The following is an 18,666-nucleotide window of genomic DNA, read 5'->3' on the forward strand; positions in this document are numbered from 1 at the left end:
ATGCTCTAATAAAAAACAATAACAAGCCCTAAACAATAACAAAATTTTACGTACAGATTAGGAGTCTTAAAGGAACTACTATTCCTAAAATGGCGACTTCTCTAAATAGCATTATCCTAGGTTGCAATGACAAACACTTACCTACCTACTTATTATTCATGCACTTATAAAATTATTTCAATTCCTGCATATATTGAAATTCAATAGGTAATATTAGAAATGACAGTCCGTAGATATCGGGGATGTGCAATTATAATAGGCATACAAAGATCGGCTGCTCGTTCGATAGGTACTAACTCAAACTATTATTTTTAAGTAGGTATAAGGTAGAGTATAACCTAATTGACATTATACTTACATTGATTTTTTCCTGTTAGATGGTTAGAAATATCTGTCTGACAAATCTAGCGGATAACAAAATCGTATTTTCCTAACCAATGTCTACAGCCAAACTTGAACTCAAGAAGAAATGACAAGGCGGGCTAAAACGCCCAAAACTTGGATTTAGATGTTCATTGGACTTACTTGTTGGCTCCTGAGGCTTCTTAGATCTAGACATGAAAAATATTGACGATTTTTCAGTTCTTTCGACGACTAAAAAGCTATCTAAGAACTCTTAAATTCTGGGGGTTATCACTAAGCCAATGGTGTCCATATTTGGACTGAAAATAAAACACAAAGAAAGCGAATTAATTAATATATAAGGGAGAGGAGAGGAAGACCGCGGAAAATAACATGTCAAGCATGTGTCTTTTTCAATTCACCCCTGGCAAGCCAGTGAAACTTGGTTTTGTTAAGGTTAGTATCATTTATGTATTATCTAGAAACTTGAAAACTGTATTATCCTAACACGCACATAATAATTTACTTTTATTCATGAAAATAAAAGATTATGAGGATGAATGTGAGTATCAATTTTCATTGATTGTTAAATATTCATTAGGATAGTTAGTATTCGACAGATGAATGTGCAAGTTTTTACGGCTTAAGCGGATTCTAGTTAAATGATGGCGGCTTGTTTGTCTAAGGGTAACATTCCATTTCTGACCGCAGCTGCACTACTAGTACTGAACGCGTCGCTGTAACTGTCAATTTCTATAGTAAAATGAACAGTAGTGCAGCTGCAGTTGGAAATGGACTGTCAACTTAAAACACATCACACGCACTGTCACATCTTCGAATCGGCTTCACTTTCATTGATTTGCATGCCGAGTTTCATTAGCAGTTACTGTGCGTAAACATTTTTCTGAATCACGTACATCATTTGAATAGTAATTGATAGAGCTATTCGTTTAATTCTGTTACGAGAATTACCGTAACAAACGAAAATTAATTCGCTTAGTATGTAATATAAACCAGACAATATTTGCTTCCAAAGAGTAGTTAGTAGCCTAAAACTTATAAAAATATTTACATAAAATATTTATTAAGGTATTGGTAAAATTTTAGACATGTAAACGTGCGACGAATATATTTTTATTTTACTACAATTTTACCGTCTTGTTTTTCTACCTGAAATGAATTTATGTTGCAGATATTAAATAGATTAGGTACTATACAATTGATTGTCAGTGCATCAGCGGTGACTGCAGTTTTACGTGTGTGAGTGTATGTGCACGCTTGGGAGGTGCGAATGGATGCGTTTATATATAGGTAAGGATGGTCAATGTGGGGTGTCTTCGCGTTCGCAACCTTGGATTTGGACACGTTAACAAAATTACGTCATAAAATGTAAATTTAAACAAAAAAAGTAAAAAAAATTGGTGATTTTGTTTTTGTGGTGGTGACAAGTTACCTGGATACCGAATGTCAACAATGGCGAGAGTGCTTGCATTGCTGGTGGGTACCTAGTATTAATTAGGCTAAGTGTTATTATACCAATAATATTATATAAAAATTAAATTTTAATCTTTTTAGGCCCTCTTGGCGCACCTATTAGTATTAACACGCCAAGAAGAGACTGTTGTCGTGGAAGAGGAAGTGAACGAACACGATACTAATCAAGTGAGTAATTATAATGCCACACTTTATTGTTGCTTAATTATACTTACTTACTTTTATCTTGCAAAGACTATTAAGTACTTATTAGCAGGTAAGAACATTTAAATAAATAAGATGCAACTTTTTGGATAGTGTTTAACACTATTTTGATGGGTTTTAAAGTTCTAAATCTTTATGTTACTTAATATACCCGATTCTAAAATACGCACTTTTTATGAAAAGGTAATTTTATTTATATTATATGTACTTATACTTGTTTAGGTAAGTAAGTACTTGTACTTACTTACCTAAAATTTTCGCATGTTTTTTAATGTCCTATATTTTATTTAATTCATTTCGTGGCGAAACTGATAAGTTACTGCTTAATTTATAACCAACGATACAAGAATGTTGAAATGACCATATGCCGCAAATGATAACAAGTGTGACAATTTGACACTGGCCACAACGCCTGCAAAATAATATGTATAGAATATCGCAGTACTTAGAATTAGGTCCATATATGCCTTATTTAGCTACTTATATGTATGTATATGTAGCAGTGTTTTTTTATACCCATGTCATAAGAGGCAAGCTCCCGCGACAAGGCGTGGTATTGTCCTTATTTGTAATTTTGCACCGAAATACACTTTTATAACAATCTAGAGACACTGACATGACAAACAGTCGCAGGAAGAGCATACCCAGTGTTTTGCACCGTCTCTCTCTTCCTTTCTGTCTACTTAATCAAATCGGTTTTAACTTTTTACAGTTTCCGTTCCGGCAAATATGTAAATTACGAATTATCATCGATTAGTCTAATTGATTCAGGAAGCCTAGCTTTTTCATTGCTTTCATTGGATTTTGTCGATTTGGTTTTTATGAACTTATAATATCGCTTACTTAGTTGCGTCTTCGTGTTTAATTGTCGGGCGTTATTGCGCATATTTCCTTTGGGAGGCGTGCGCGGAGCCGAAGCAAACACGTAGAGGCCTTTTGACACTTTAATGAAATGTAAGGGGTACACCGGGTATAATGATAATTAAGATATTTTTTCGTAAACATATTTATGCGAAGGAAGTAGCACTATGAAAGTAAAAGCAACTTTAAATCGTATGCCTCCACGCTCCAAAATTAATTTAGTAGGTACCTTCTCTCAAAAAAGGTTAAATGAGATTATACTCTCTCTATTGTTTTTAAATATCAGTTCAAGAAAGAGGTGATGCACAGAAGAGTGTGTATTTTTTTTAATCTGAAAACTTGACTAATCAAATATATTTTCGATTTGTATGTATTTAAATTATCTACGTGAGATTTCGATTTTGGCTTGTTCAAAGGTTTTGAAGTTATGAACATTTCACACATTAGTAAATTTTCAAGTAAGTATGAATTACGAGTTGAACCTGATATTTTATTCTATAATTAATGTTAACCTGATATTGAGTTTTAAGTCTGCCAGCAGCACGTCGTCGGAAAAATTAACAAAAAATTACTTCTTTGTGCTTTTTTCATATTTAATTTGCGTTTTGAGGGGTTAACAGCTATTTGCTGGGAAATATATATTGGCGAACCAAGTAAATAAACCTACGAATAATTTAATACATTAATAGCATTCTAACAATAACAACGAGAGTTTAGTGACCGCGCACATAATCTCGTAAGAGTCTTTGCATATCTAGCAGATAAAATTTTTCTAAAATGTATTAATGACTTATAAGAATCCTATACAAATAACTAAAATAAAGTATTAGTATCACTTAAGCTATATTTTAACTTGTTTGAAAGAGATAAAAGTAGGTACCGTATAAAAGGGCCGTATATTTTTAAACACATTTTATTTAGAGACATAACGTAATATTTGATAAGTTATAAGAAGTAAAAAGAATCCATACAAAAGTTACACATCCGAATGCACATTCGCATTATATCCAGCAATGTATTTTCCTAATCCAAAATTCATTATGAATATAATTATGGCGAAAATATAAAATGTAAAAAATATTTTACAATTTTCATTTCGAAATAAACTACTTTCCAAGGTCTGACATATAAATACGTACATAGTTATAAAATAAATAATTTGTGATGTGATTATTGTATGCGTCATCTTTTAAAATTTTAATAGCCTCACAAAGTATTAAGAGTTCAAATACAAGAGCATTAACATACCGGTATAACTGCAGTCTGTTGTGACGAAACCCATAAGCGCCGCATTCGTGTAATACTCGTGTTAATGCCACCGTCAGTGCTTCTCATAGGAGGTTTTTTGAAATGTCTGATTTTGAGACAAAACACTAAACATTAAGTTATCTTAAAAGACGATGAGTTAATAGTTAATATTGTTTTGTAAAACATTTAAATTTTAAATTAATTTATTTCTGTAAAACATAAATAATACTTAAGTTAAAAACTTATAAATAAAAAAATTGGCCTAAGTCACAGAATAAATAATAGTATTAAGTACAGAAGACTCACTCTCTAACAAAACGCGTCTGTTACGATGAGCACAGATATGGCCGCTAGGTGGCGACAGCGCCACGCGCGGCTTATGGCTTTCCCCAAAATTGAGGCCGAACGGATGTACTTTTAGCTAGCTGTAGCAAAGCGATGAAATCGCGGAGTGAGGCACGCCTGCCTAAGTCGTAGTCTCTCGGTAAGGTGCCCAGAAGGCTGGCCGCATTGCCCCGCTGGATAGCAATGCTGATCCGCTGGGCAAAATATTGGCCAGCCCTTGGTCACCAGAAGCCTCTATACGGCGCTTTGGCAGCTCCTCATAAAGGCTACGTGCGCTAATAGGTCCCCACGACCCCAAATATTACGTATATTTTAATTAGTAAGAAATATGGGTAGATATAATATTTACTTACCTAGTGGTAAGTTAAAAGATAGTTATGGACACAGTTCAACATATGAAGTGATCTTTGTGCCTCTTTTGAGTCAAAACTCATCGTCTTTTAAGAGAACTTCATGTTTAGTGAAAATTCAATTCATTATGCATGTTTAGTCCAACTTTTGACTGAGATAACATTTTTATAGTAACTTTATATTGACTTGGAAATTACTTTCAGCCATTTTATGGATATTTCCAACGGGTTTGTAACAAAATAAGGCGGTTATCACACTGCCGCCGCATTTTATTGATGCGTGCGGAGCGATGAATTCGCGTGCTACGACGACGCACCACTGCTCCGTATTCTCCGTCCGGAGCTGCGGTGCACGACGAACCGCATTTATGTACATACAAAAATCCGTACGGTATGGATCTCGGGGTCGCATGCTCTGCGGCCCGCACCGAAAGCGCGAACTTCTTTTGAAAGCGCGAACCGTCATGCGATTCTCACCTTCGCACAGAGAGGCGGAGTCAGTTTGTTATATCATGCGGATTTTACATACAAATCAAGATTCTACAGTTCAAAGTTAAAACCGCAGCACCAGATGCCGCTCTAAAGTGCTGAGCAGTGTGATAGCCGCCTAAATGCGTCCACGGTAATTAGTGGAAACGGAATGACAAGAGACGAGATAAACTAACTGTCGGCCCGGTTCGAACTTTAACATAGGTACGTCAAATAGTACGACTAGATAGGATATGGATTAGATATGTCAGTGTCAAAAGTTTGTAAAATAGATACTCGTTATGTTCTTCCATTAATTTAGACGTGAATTAGCTACCTCTGATAAATTTTATGGTAAAGTCTACAGTAAAATACAAATACTCTATTGGACACTTCATTACAGAAAACAATACAAAGAATACAGAAAAGAAGAGGTTTTGATTTAATTAACAGTGTATATACATATAGGTATGATACTACACCGATATTATTTTTAATCGATTAGGAGTTTGTAATCTTTACTTATTTCATAATTACTGCAGCACACTTATGCACAAATAGTTATGGAAAATGGCCATTGGTTGTCGCAACGACACCGATCGATATTGCCTCCGATGTAGCTCACCCACTTTTCTCCCACTCGACTCGTTCAGCCGCAGTAAAAGTACTCCGGCAACCAGTTTCGGTCACTTTTGATTTCTTTAAAGGTATTTGACCCTTAAATTGTAAAGTGAACTATGTTTTGGTCACTGTGTCAAAATTCAAATGGAGTTAGAAACGGACGTTCAAAATATCGCGGAACACTTAATGAGTTTAATGTGTTCGTAAAAAAAGATGATTCTGTAACACATGCGTAATCCGCTCTCTTTTTAAACATCTCCAACTCGGAAGTTCTCATTCAATAACAAACAAAAGAAATCACGTATAACATATCTGTCAAATTAAACCTTCAATCATTTATTTTCGATAAGCTATACATCGTGTTAAGCTTATTATGTAAAGATTACAAAACAGTGCAGACAGAAGAAAACGAAAGTAAAATAAACGAAAGCGATCCGTCATTGACATTGAGTAACACGGCGCACGTGCCGCCGGCTCATCTTGAACTTGGCGAAGATGATCAAGTGACATTTAACGTCTGTTTACAAACAGAGATTGTAATAGTCGGTATGTTTAGTTCTCACTAGTTAGTGTACTCATTTGCACACTAGACTAATTGAAATGATTTGAATATTAACAGTGTATACCTGATTTTTAGTGTTCCGTACAAAACTTTGTTTTCGGAATACTTAAGACCGAAGTGATCCGGTCTTGCAAATCAGTTAATTTTAAAGTATGTAATAAAAAAAACGCGTTTAAAATTGGTTAATTACTTAATCAACGAAGCTGTAAAATTCATAAATCAATGAAGAGAATTTATATTCAAATATCTTGATAATCAAGATTTTCTGTAACCTAGAGTTAAAATTTAGCACATAATTAATCGGTGAAAACACAGCAAAAAGTTTATCAAAAAAGAAACCTCAAAGCTGTGAATTAATGCGCATTCTTATTAATTTATACGAACACTTAATTAGAAATTTCATATGGATGACTTTACACTTATCAATTAGCTTTAGTGTGTGTTTTTGATTTTATTTCTTGATGTCTGAATCGTAATATTTTGATGTTTAAATTAAATTTGAATAACTATAACTTGTTATTTTTAAGTTTTAATTAAGTACTTAAAGTCAAATAATTATACATAACATACTGATTTGACGTATGGTTGATAGCTACGCAATGATTCCCGCCCACAATCAATTACCTTCATTATACCGCTCACATTCCGCTCTTATGGAAATCATTAAACCGATCATTTATTATTCAGCATACTAAACCGTAATCGCCAAGCATGCGATGAATTGTCATAATGAGTAAAAGACGGCTCTTGCTCACGCGAGCTATCAATTCACACATTCTTTGCTTCTTTCTTTGTATTTAATAATTTAATTAACGGTTTGGTAAAACTTTGCTTTCAGGGAAATCCTAGTTATTCCTTCAGCTACGGAGTCTCCGATACGAGCACGGGTGACGTCAAATCGGTATGGGAGTCCAAAGAAGGTGACACTGTTAAAGGTGATACACAAAACGGTACGTTTTTTTTATTAATCGCATAATTGCAATAGTCATGAGCCTTTTCTTTACAGGTCATTACAGTGTTGTTGAACCGGATGGTTCTGTGAGATCCGTCGAGTACTCAGCCGGTCCTGATACCGGATTCACAGCCGTAGTAAAAAATGATGGGGAGTCGGTTGAGAAAAAGGGTCGTAGTTTGTTTGAAGAAAAATCTCAAAGAGATTTTGGGAAGTTTTACGACTTTTCTGAAGATTCAGAAGATGAAAGAGATTCTTACCTACCAACTGATAGGAAAAGAGCAAAACACCCATTCGAATCATTGTTTAAAGATTATTCCCTAAAGAAACGGCCAAAGTATCCAAAAGATTTAGAAGCAAGTGACTTCACTCATAGCATTACAATAAAACATCCACTTGATGAAGCGGGAAACGAGCCACATAGTCACCAAGGCATTAATTATGATCCAAATTGCAAAAATAAACATAATAAAGAAACTAGTAATTTGTATGGTAATTTAGTAGAGTTTGATATAAGCAAAAGGTATCCAGTTAATAAACTTTTCCAACCAACATCGTACGATGACGACTCGCAGAATTCTCCATCCAACTTTGAAGCAGAGAAACTTACCAGCCCATTTGGATTTAATGGATACAAGTTCCCTACGTTGTCAGAAGCAGACTTGAGGTTGTTAGCAAATAAATACAAGGGTCGTCCAAGTTATGAAAATGAGCACTATCCTATACCTGAATTATCGATACCTGAAAAGTATTATCCGGATGATATTCCTCCGCGACCGAAGAAGAAAAATAGGCCACCGAAAATCCCAGAGTATGGCTATCCTAGCGATGACATAAACGATTACATACTTGTACCGAAAAAGAAGTTTAAGAACCCCCCGAGGATCCCTGATGACTACAGACACGAAGAGGATGATTACGAGCGTCCGCAATACTCTAACGACGATGATGATGATGACGACCGACACCGCCAGCCGAACAAGGGCGAGAAAAAAATCGTCCGTAAAATAATTAAAAAGAGAAAGCCGGTCATTAACTTACTAGATATTCTTGATATTTAATTTTATATTAGTAATTACAAACTAGGTAGTAAAAGTACTTGAGATAAATTCTAAGATAACAGATATCATACAGACTGAAATGCAATTAAAGTGACGAAGGATTTTTTTAGTTCTCTGTTTGCTAGCTGTGACTTTAGATTAGAAATTATGCGATTTTGTGTATAGGCAGTTAATTGATTAATTTTATAATGACCGTAAAAATTAAAAAAAAAAACGAAAAGGTGAATTAAAGTTGTGGTTTGCAATTTCTGTTTAATTTTATAATTGCATTTGGACCAAATACAACATACCAAAGTATTAAACCTAAGTATTTAAACATACCTTATTTATTGTGATGTTTGTTTAAATGGCATATAACTCCGAAAGTCTATATATTATATTGTTTGTGTGAAGAAGGCACGATACGAAACATACGATGCTATTTTATAACTCATGAGTAAGAAGTAATGAACAATAATGTCGATGTAAATAGCATAATAAAACGAAAACTATTCGATGTTTTTCTTTAATTACACTTCTACATCCTTACCTTCCTTCTTACAGCGAAAAACTAAGTTGTCAAAAGTACTTAGCAAACTATTTTGTTTTTTCATTGCAATCTTAGTTTCAACTTCTACGTCTTGAACGAAGACGAAATTTTTGTGCAGTTGAATTATCACACACAAAAAATAAAAAATAGTCATCATTGTCAAAATATAGGCATTCACGGTTCTCGGGGCGTTTCTAAACAATTATGTGAATGTGTTACTAATGGTTTTCGGCGAACTGTATCAGTTATGCTCTTGCGCAAGCAATCTTCAATGATAGCGAAAGTGCCAGCGCCGGCGCACGAGTGGGAACGTTACGTCACAAGGACGTTGGGTTATTTATAATTTGTTTACCTACTTTAAAGGGTCTTTTTTGTTTTAATGCAGACAAATGAAATGTAACTAGGTCACTAAAGCAGGGAGATAGATTAAGTATTAAATTTTAGCCGCCTACTTTAATGATTTTAACTACTTAAAATTTGATTAGGTACTTACAATTATAATATAGTCAGGTTAACTAGCTAATCAGCTCTAGCTACCTTACTTTAGTATTCGTTTCTTAAATTATATACGTATACGTATTTACCTGTGAGCGATTAGGCTACCTACTTACATACATCTAAACTATTACAGTAGATTTCACACGCCAATGTGAAGGAAATCCTTAATGTATCTTACGATATGATAACTATTTATGTATGAACCAACGCTAATCAATGGATCGGTCAAAGTAGTTTGTGAAATGGAATTAGCACCAATCTGACTTCCGGTTAGGCAGTAGATCCGGTGTATATCTAGTGTCTACTTGTTTTGTTTTATGAACCAAATCAACCTACTTCTGGCGGATGCAAAATAAAATCAAAACACAAAATTAAACTTAAAAAAAATAGGTAGGTACATTGCGTCTTTATCAAAAAAAGATCTACTACAGAGAGTGTGGCAGATAATTATCCAAAATAGAAGGTATTTTTATTTTAAATCAAATGATGCCTGATTTAATAATTTAAAATAAATAACATTTAATTCATATTTTCATATTATTATTGGCAAACAGGTCATATTTACTAACAGCCCAGAATAGGCAGGCGTAGCGGTTATATAGATAAAGGTTATGCAACATTTTCGGAAGCTGTCATTTTTATGCTCTGTCCCACTCCCACTAATTATTTGCTTAGTTCCCCTCATTACCCTATTTTCATCATTTATCCTTTAGAACCAATATAATAAATGAGCAAAAGGTATTGGTATAGAACTTTTCCTTTCTTATGAATGACTGACGAGAAAAGTGTAGCATTGCATCACCCTAGGAAACAGTAGGTAGCCGACAAAGCGTCATAAACTCCTGTGTAAGTATGTTGGCTGGACTGATTCCATTTGTGATTGATGATTATTTGCGAGCTCTGAAGACGTTACGTAAACGTCAATAAGCAATAATTTGTATAATTGTTATTTATACAATCGTAAACGTGAGTGATGGCCAAATATTTATAAACTTATTGTTTCTTTAACTTTTATGGATCGCCTTTAGAAATCATGGAGCTACCTACCTAGTGTTATCTCAATAAATAAATTAAGTATTTCTGCAACCCATAGACAGGCCAAACTGTAATTACGCTGGAAAGGATGATACACGCGTAGCTTTTACCGAACGAAATCATGATTATTGCTTCCTGACTGAAAAAATACAACTGATGAAATTTATAGCCAGATCATATAATTTGATTATCGCATGAAATGCCATTTTAGAATTTGATCACTTCATGATATGGTTAGGTTGGATTTGACTTTTTCATGATGTGGCCTTCCGATCATTTCATGAAATGATTGCCGCATCAGGAAATTATCAATTCTAAGATCAGGCCACGACAACGTGTCTGCGCCAGATATATCGATAAAAGTCCTTCTGTCAATTGTTATATTGTTACGTTGCCAGGGTCTGTTTGTCAAAATTTATATTTTGGCACGATTTTTTATACGGGTATTTTACCCTTATGGGTAGCAGTCTCACTGTTGGCAAATCTATAATACAACTGCAAAATACCCGCTTTTAAGTTAATTTACCACATTTTAAATGACTTTATTTTTGATTAAACACGCATTCATAAGTTTAAAGCCAATAAACACGCGGACGATTAAGTATGATTTATTTTGTAAAACTTAACTAGTAGGTACTATCACGGGAACGTAAGCCAGCAACCCCAGTTGCGCAAGATTAATTGGGAATTAAGTAAAAATAAGAAAGTGATCGGGTTGACGTTAATGCGGTTATTCGCGGTTATGTATACGCCGCGTGCACGCACGCTGGACATTCACCGGTGGGCGCGGCCGTGACACGGCCGGCATTGTCGCAATGCGGTGTATTCCACTCTAGTTTCAGTTTTTGCTCCAGTTAAGTTAGGTATTAATATGTATTTGTCAGTAGGGCTCGTAGCGACAGATATAAATCGGTGAACGTGCTGTCGTAATGAAAAAGAAATAAACGCAAGGCCAATAGTCCTCAAAAAGGGCATGCAGCCTTTGGTATCACTGATTTTTTGGTAATTAGGTAAATGTGAATAAATGGAGTTCAGCCGATGTGCCTCTGACACGACAGGTTATATTGGCTGAACGCGTAGCCCAGCGTATATCGCTGGCATTACAGAGAGGGAACTCGGCCAGCCTTATGGGAACAATGCCACATGCGTACCTTCTGGACGATGTATTTTTTATGACGTAAGTATATAGCAATAATTTTAAGTAAGTATAGATTTTATTTTCACTTTTACTTTTATTTAGATTGTTACTTTTACAATCTAGATATTTTAGAAACATATTCATTTTTAATAAACTTTTATGATTAGACTTTCCACTGTGATTGTAAAAGCCAAAATTGTCACAAAAAGCTACATATAATTTTCATTTTAAGTGCAATTTCTTTATGAAAGATAAAACAAACCGAAATAAATGTCATTATAATAAGAAAGTGGCAAAGGCCTCTAGTGCCCAGGGCTGGAATCGAACCAGCGTCCCTCTACTATCGTAGCAGGTGCTTAAGTCTCTCGGCCACCCAGGTCACGGCGGCATGGGTTGAAACTCGGGTGGCTGAGGGGCACCTGCTACGATATCAGTCATTTACTTCTCCCACTACATTTAATCAAATTGAAATGAGAACATAATCCGAAATAAAAAAATAAAATTCAGTAAGTTCAATCGAAATATAGATATGAAATTAAACTAACGCATTAAAACAGCCTAGTTATGTCATGTTTCTTCGTCAAGAATAGATTGATATCGCTCACTTAAATAAAATATTAATAAATAATTGCCATGAGTCATGACATTTAAATGTAATTTCACAGTACCTAATTGTAGACTCCGAACTATGTATAAGGTGAAAGGCGTTAAAAAACGATCACAAGTGGAACACAACGGTGGCCACGCGCCATCGAAATTGGAGATTTGTGCCCCGATTTGTCCACCCGCCTTACAAACACGATACCATTATCCTAACAGCGACTAATAGACCAGATTATTCCATAACATTTAAATAATATAAACTGAAGTAAACGAATGCCATATATGTACCTAAGTGGGTAGATCAACCATAGTGCCAATCTTATTCAGCCAGCGGTGTATACTATGCTGTCAGAATACGAATGCAACCTTAAACCCGGCCAAATATTTAACTTTCAGGTTAGATGGTTTTCAAAACGGGCTTATTATCACAAAATTATCAATGTGAAATTACAGGAATTGGTTTGAAAACTTCTATTCGATGATAAACTTAGTTTTTAACTCTTTGGAAGCTTATAATAATCAGGCCGCGTAGCCAACAACGTGCCAATCGCTAACGCTCCGTAGCGATCGAAACGCAACTGTACCTGTCGCATTAATATGGAAGAGTGATAGAGAGACACAAAGCGTTTCGTTGTCGAAGCGATAGCGATAGTCAGCTAGGCTAGGCCGGCTGTACAGAATTAGACAAATTGATAAGTTTCTTAAACTTAATATAATTTACATAATACAGTTAATCTGATCTATCATTAAAAATATTAATGGGAACTTAAATTTGTTATACATTGTATATAATCGACATGTTTTACACTAAAATGACAGCATCACGAAACAGGTCAAGGATTGCCAGTTAAACGCCTTGTTGGTAAGGATTAAATACTTGCGCATACGATTATTTAAGATGGAAATAAATCCTTAGTTACAGCGACAGTTACTCGCTTCCACACGTACGCCCTGAAATTATGAGTCGAAGGAGACTTGCTAAAATTTATCGACATACATATTCAGTACAATTATTTTAATAGCAGCTTTGGTCGAGTTTCATTCCGACGATATTTGAATATGTTCTGAAGTAGGTAGTTTAGTGTTGTATAATAAAATATAAAATCAAAATATTTCGAAAAAATGCTAGTACTTACTACACTGCACTGAAGTAGTAATAGTACCTAAAATGTTTAACCAATGTCTTAATTAAAGGACTAAACTAAATAATAAAATAATCTAATCACTCCTTTTGTACAAATTGTCATAATAACTATCGAGTTCTACGCTAACTCAAAGGTTGATTGATAATTAAATACACCTTATTATACAGCGGCGTAGCTACCTAGGGGCTAGGCGGGGCAGTGCCCCGGGGCCCTCAAGCTCAGGGGGCCCTCGAATCATTACCAGAAATCTCGATCGAACTGAACTTTTGGAAATTTCTCCCATTTTCAGAATAAATATGACAGGTTGCAACCCCACTTTAATCATGGCAACTCAGTTGAGAGAAATTCAAAAGTTATGCCTAGGGAATTCCCCTAAATTCTTTCTGTAGGTTGGCAGTGTTGTCAATTTGACGGATAGTGATATGTGCGTTTTATTATCCATCGATGTGCGTTTTATTGTGAATTCGAGTTAAGGCCATAACACACTATCGCACCGCACCAAGGTCATTGTGCGACGCACCGATAAGAGCGAGAAAGAGATATCGCTTTCTCGCTCTTACTTATGGGTGCGTCGCACAATGACCTTGGTGCGGTGCGATAGTCTGTTACCACTATTAAGATTTTTTTTTCGAGAACGGTTAAAAAATTAATTCTGTATCAGGAGTAACCCCGGCTACACACGTAACGATAAATGGTAGCTTTAAAACTGTGCAGTCCTAACTGCGCAGTTTTATCAGCCGTGTGTATGACAAATCGTTGTCGATTATCGTAACGATTTGTCATACACACGGCAGATAAAACTGCGCAGTTCGGACTGCACAGTTTTATCGCTACGATTTATCGTTACGTATGTAGCCGGCATTAGTAAGCTAATGTCAATAAACTTTTTTGTACTGGTCAATATAGTGGTTCAATTTTATTTGATTTTACCACTCATATCTTGGAGGATATAAACGGAGACGCCATGTCTAAAATTTTCGGTACAAAATAGTCTGCCGTTTTTTGCGGGGGAGGGGCACATCAAATGTATAGGTACTACGTCATGTCAGATAAAAGTCAGTCCATACATATGGTTGACATGAGGTTGACCATTGGCCGCCTATTTTCGACAGAGGGGTACGCCTGTTAATGGCGGCTCCATTGTTAATTACTCCGAGACTCATATTGATGTCCGTTAAGTCAATAAATCGTGTCAAATCTATAGATTTCGGCTACAGCTCATTGTATTATTGTATTTGTATAACGCGAAATATCGTGAAAAAATGTAAGTCAGTCAGTGGCTGCAGTTGGTACATTGATTCAGGTCCGCGGGCAGGAGATCGTTCATGGTCTTCACCGTTAAATGTGGTAACACTAACGGTGATAAATTTTTTTTCCGGGGATTCCCCAACGACACTTGTAGCGTATGATTGTGTTTCTCTTTCCTTTTATTTTACTTTTAACGTCGTCAGTGAACAGTGAGTACCTACCTACTCGAGCACAATCTAACATTGTATTGTTTAATTAAATTAGAAAACTAAAATTATGGATAAAAATAAGAAACCCAGTGGTGCATTTAAACGCAAACAACGCCAAGAAAGAGAAGATAGTAAACAAAAATTGCCCAAAATTGACAAGTTTTTTAGTCAGCCTTCTGCAAGTACATCTGGCCAAAATATTTCTATTGATAGTGACTCAAATAATGTGGTAACTGCAGTGTTGGTTGAGAAGCCTACTGAAGAAAATTCGACAATTATTGCAGTTGGAGATACCTCCGCCGCCGATCATGTGAACGTGGATGATGTTTGCATGACACACATAAGAGCGGAGGGTTTGGAGGAACCACAGACCTCTACATTTTTCGAAAATGTGTACGACAAATCTTCTTATGACTTGGGAAACTTCACGAACAAAATATTAAGTGATAACGAAAAACGTCAAATTATTGATATGGGGCCTTTACAGCCTTCAGGACCTTTTCCAACAGACATCAACCAGAACAATAGGTGTTTTTCAAAATCGTACTACGTTTCATGTTCTAAATATGGGCCAGTTAATCGTTTTTGGTTGTGTTATTCCAAAATACTAGACGCTGCCTATTGTCAACCCTGCTGGTTATTTGCTTCACAAAGGAATAATGTTTGGTGTACGGGAATTCGAGATTGGAAGCATTTATCAGAAAGAATTAAACAACACAGTTGTTCGAGTGGCCATTCAGAAGCATGTGCTGTGTATGAATTTTGGAAAAAAAATGATACTAATACTATCGACAAGGAACTTGAAAATGAAATTCGCAAAGAAGCATCATTTTGGAGAATGGTTCTTCAAAGGTTATTCGATATCATACTTACCCTAGCAAAGGGTTCTTTGGCTTTGAGAGGACATCAAGAAGACTTAAGTCAGGAAGGATACCACGGAAATTTTCTATCCGTTGTAGAGCTTGTCGCCCGATATGATCACATTTTGCGGCAATTGCGGCAAGTATTGGATATGCCCAAAGGTAATAATAATTATTTCTAAGTTTTTTTATCGTTTTATTTTGTTTATAATAATTAACTGTTTATCAGGACTTTTTTGAAATTGTGTTTTTTTATGTTTTTAGGATCTACAAGATATCTGAGTGCAACAATTCAAAATGAAATGATTGAGACCTTGGGGACCAAACTCGAAACCCATCTACTAGAACAAATTAGAGCGTCACCGTTTTTTGCCATCATAATGGATACGACACAGGACGTATCGAAGGTAGATCAGCTAAGCATTGTTGTGAGGTATGCAGTAATAACCAGATCGGAAAATGGACAGCCAATTGATATAGAAGTAAAAGAAGTGTTTCTAGGCTTTTATGCAGCCATCAAACATGGCGCAGTAGATTTAGTCAACCAAGTGACAACATTATTTATCGACAAAAATATTGATTTAAAAAAATGTGTGGGGCAAGGCTATGATGGAGCCAGTGTGATGAGTGGTGTGTATAATGGTGTACAAAAACATATTAAGGATATCCAGCCTAACGCAGAGTACGTACATTGTGCCACTCATAATTTAAATTTGGTGATAAATGATGCCGTTAGAAGTTGTGTGGGAATACAGATTTTTTTCGCAACGTTGCAAGATTTGTATAACTTTTTCGGAAACAGCATCAAACGTTGGGATCTACTGTCAAAATTCACTGGTGAATCGGACACCACTCTAAAAAAACTAAATCCGACTAGATGGTCCAGTAGGGTCAATACGATATCTGCAATAAAACTTCGTTATTTTGATATTATCAAAGCATTATCAGAAATAGTTCTAAAGAGCCCTAATAAAGATGAGCGTAGTGAAGCAGAGAGTATTAAAACAAAAATGCTAAATTTCGAGTTCGTGTTGCTTTGCGAATTCATGCACAGTGTATTGAACGACATCAATTATGCATCCAAAACTTTACAAAAATGCGACATTAATTTGGGCGAGGCGAGTAAAGTTTTAGCAGAGACCAAAGCAAAGTTGCAAATTTATAGAAATGATTTCGAATTATTCAAGTGCAAAGCCAGTGAAACTGCAAGAAAATATGGTATTGATACCCATTTTCAAGAAAAAAGGCAAAGAAAAGTTAAAAAACATTTTGATGAATTAGCTGCTGATCACCGATTTCCAAACCGAGAAAAAATATTTGAAATTGAGATTTTCAATAATGTACTAGACACAGTAATATCTCAATTAGATACACGTTTTATTGGTATGAGTGCAGTCTGTCATATATTCGATTTTCTAACACCAACTATTTTATTACATGTTGATGAAGCAACTTTATTACAAAAGTGTGACGAATTCCAAAGAAAATATTCAGATATAATAGGCCCTAGTTTTTCACTTCAATTTATTAATATTTACCACCTAGTTTTACCTCAACTAACTCAAGCATGGACTGTTCACCAATTATGTAAGGAAATAATGAGCAAATATGGAGTGCTAGAATGCGACCTAACAGAAGTATTTACAGCAATGTTATTATTCTTTACAATTCCTGTCACTTCTGCAGCAGCTGAAAGGTCATTTAGCAAATTAAAAATAATAAAAAATTATTTAAGAAATAATATGGGCCAAACTCGACTCCGACATTTATCGCTAATAGCAATTGAAAACAAAACCGCATCAAGCCTGGATTTAAACGAAGTCATTGATACTTTTGCGAAAACTAAAGCTAGGAAAAAATTGTAAATATAATTGTTATTTAGTCAGTTGTTAGGCCCGACCATTATATAATAAACCCTTGAATCTTCTCTATTTCGTTTTATTAGCCAAACCAAACCTACACCCAGTATTAATTGTAATTTATGTTGTTACTGTTTAATACTATTATTACCTGCCCTGCAGTGCACAAAAAAGAAAGCTCTTTTTTGTGCACTGCAGGGCAGGGCAGGGCAAGGCAGGGCAAGTAGCTTAGCATTTTTGAAGTATTTGTATATTTCATATTTTTATTTGATAAAACTTAATCAGTTTACATAGCAGTGGGGCCCCATTTTTTTATTTGCCCCAGGGCCCTTGGCTACCTAGCTACGCTACTGCTTATTAACCACAGTAAAGATACTTTTCAAGTACTTAATGGTCTTTTCATTAACTAAAACTAGAGACTGGAATTATCATTCTTTACTTTTTATACTAGTGTAGAATAAAATGTTACTACATGTGATATTGCAACGAATGCAGGCACCGATACAATCTTAAGAGGCTATTCGATAAGCACTTTGTAAGTTCCAGATAGAAAGTATTATGACCTTTACACTTTTATTACTTTGACATTTGATATTTAAAATGGTCTTGTATTACACTGAAACGTATTATATTAAAAAAAAAAGTTTAGTGCCTAACTATAATCCCGCCTGCGTATGTTCTGGAAAAGGTAATAAGAAATATTTTGGTACTGATAATCAGATTTTTAAAAATTATTATTGTTAATGACTGGTACCTACTTAATATTATTATGCACTGCTCTAATGAGCCAAATAGCGCTATGTCAAAAGAATATTCATTGCTAACATATAGGTAAGTACCTACTTTTAGTTTCTAAAGCTATTCAATTATGAGAGCGCATCTTATAATAATAATTTGAATATGTATTTTTTATTGTTTTGTAATTGTTTTTATATTTTACTTTTATATTCATATTATAAATAACCTAACTCGAGACAAAAAAGAAATAAAGAATATTTGAACAATAAAATAATTCACATATAACGATAGCCCTC

At 35.1% G+C, this 18,666-nt stretch overlaps 2 protein-coding genes across 2 annotated transcripts; both read left to right on the forward strand.

Moving 5' to 3' along the window:
- Window positions 1-1,604: 1,604 nt before the first annotated feature.
- LOC134650562 (uncharacterized) lies at window positions 1,605-8,651 on the forward strand. The gene is made up of 4 exons (XM_063505516.1): window positions 1,605-1,839; window positions 1,918-2,004; window positions 7,334-7,430; window positions 7,502-8,651. The coding sequence occupies exons 1-4, from the start codon at window positions 1,807-1,809 to the stop codon at window positions 8,506-8,508; spliced, it is 1,224 nt and encodes a 407-aa protein (XP_063361586.1). The 5' UTR covers window positions 1,605-1,806; the 3' UTR covers window positions 8,509-8,651.
- Window positions 8,652-14,718: 6,067 nt separating this feature from the next.
- On the forward strand, window positions 14,719-16,325 carry LOC134650563 (uncharacterized). The gene has a single exon (XM_063505518.1). The coding sequence runs from the start codon at window positions 14,981-14,983 to the stop codon at window positions 15,953-15,955; it is 975 nt and encodes a 324-aa protein (XP_063361588.1). The 5' UTR covers window positions 14,719-14,980; the 3' UTR covers window positions 15,956-16,325.
- The last annotated feature ends 2,341 nt before the right edge of the window (window positions 16,326-18,666 follow it).

Source organism: Cydia amplana, chromosome 8, assembly GCF_948474715.1.
Source record: "Cydia amplana chromosome 8, ilCydAmpl1.1, whole genome shotgun sequence".
NCBI classification, from domain to species: Eukaryota; Metazoa; Arthropoda; class Insecta; order Lepidoptera; family Tortricidae; genus Cydia; species Cydia amplana.

Excerpts from the sequence above, each read along its gene's own strand:
- LOC134650562 (XM_063505516.1), top strand. The coding sequence starts at position 1,807 with ATGTCAACAATGGCGAGAGTGCTTGCATTGCTG. Across the intron at positions 1,840-1,917 it reads CGAGAGTGCTTGCATTGCTG|GCCCTCTTGGCGCACCTATT; the intron begins GTGGGTACCTAG and ends TAATCTTTTTAG. Across the intron at positions 7,431-7,501 it reads AGAAGGTGACACTGTTAAAG|GTCATTACAGTGTTGTTGAA; the intron begins GTGATACACAAA and ends TTTTCTTTACAG.
- LOC134650563 (XM_063505518.1), top strand. The coding sequence starts at position 14,981 with ATGGATAAAAATAAGAAACCCAGTGGTGCATTTAAACGCAAACAACGC.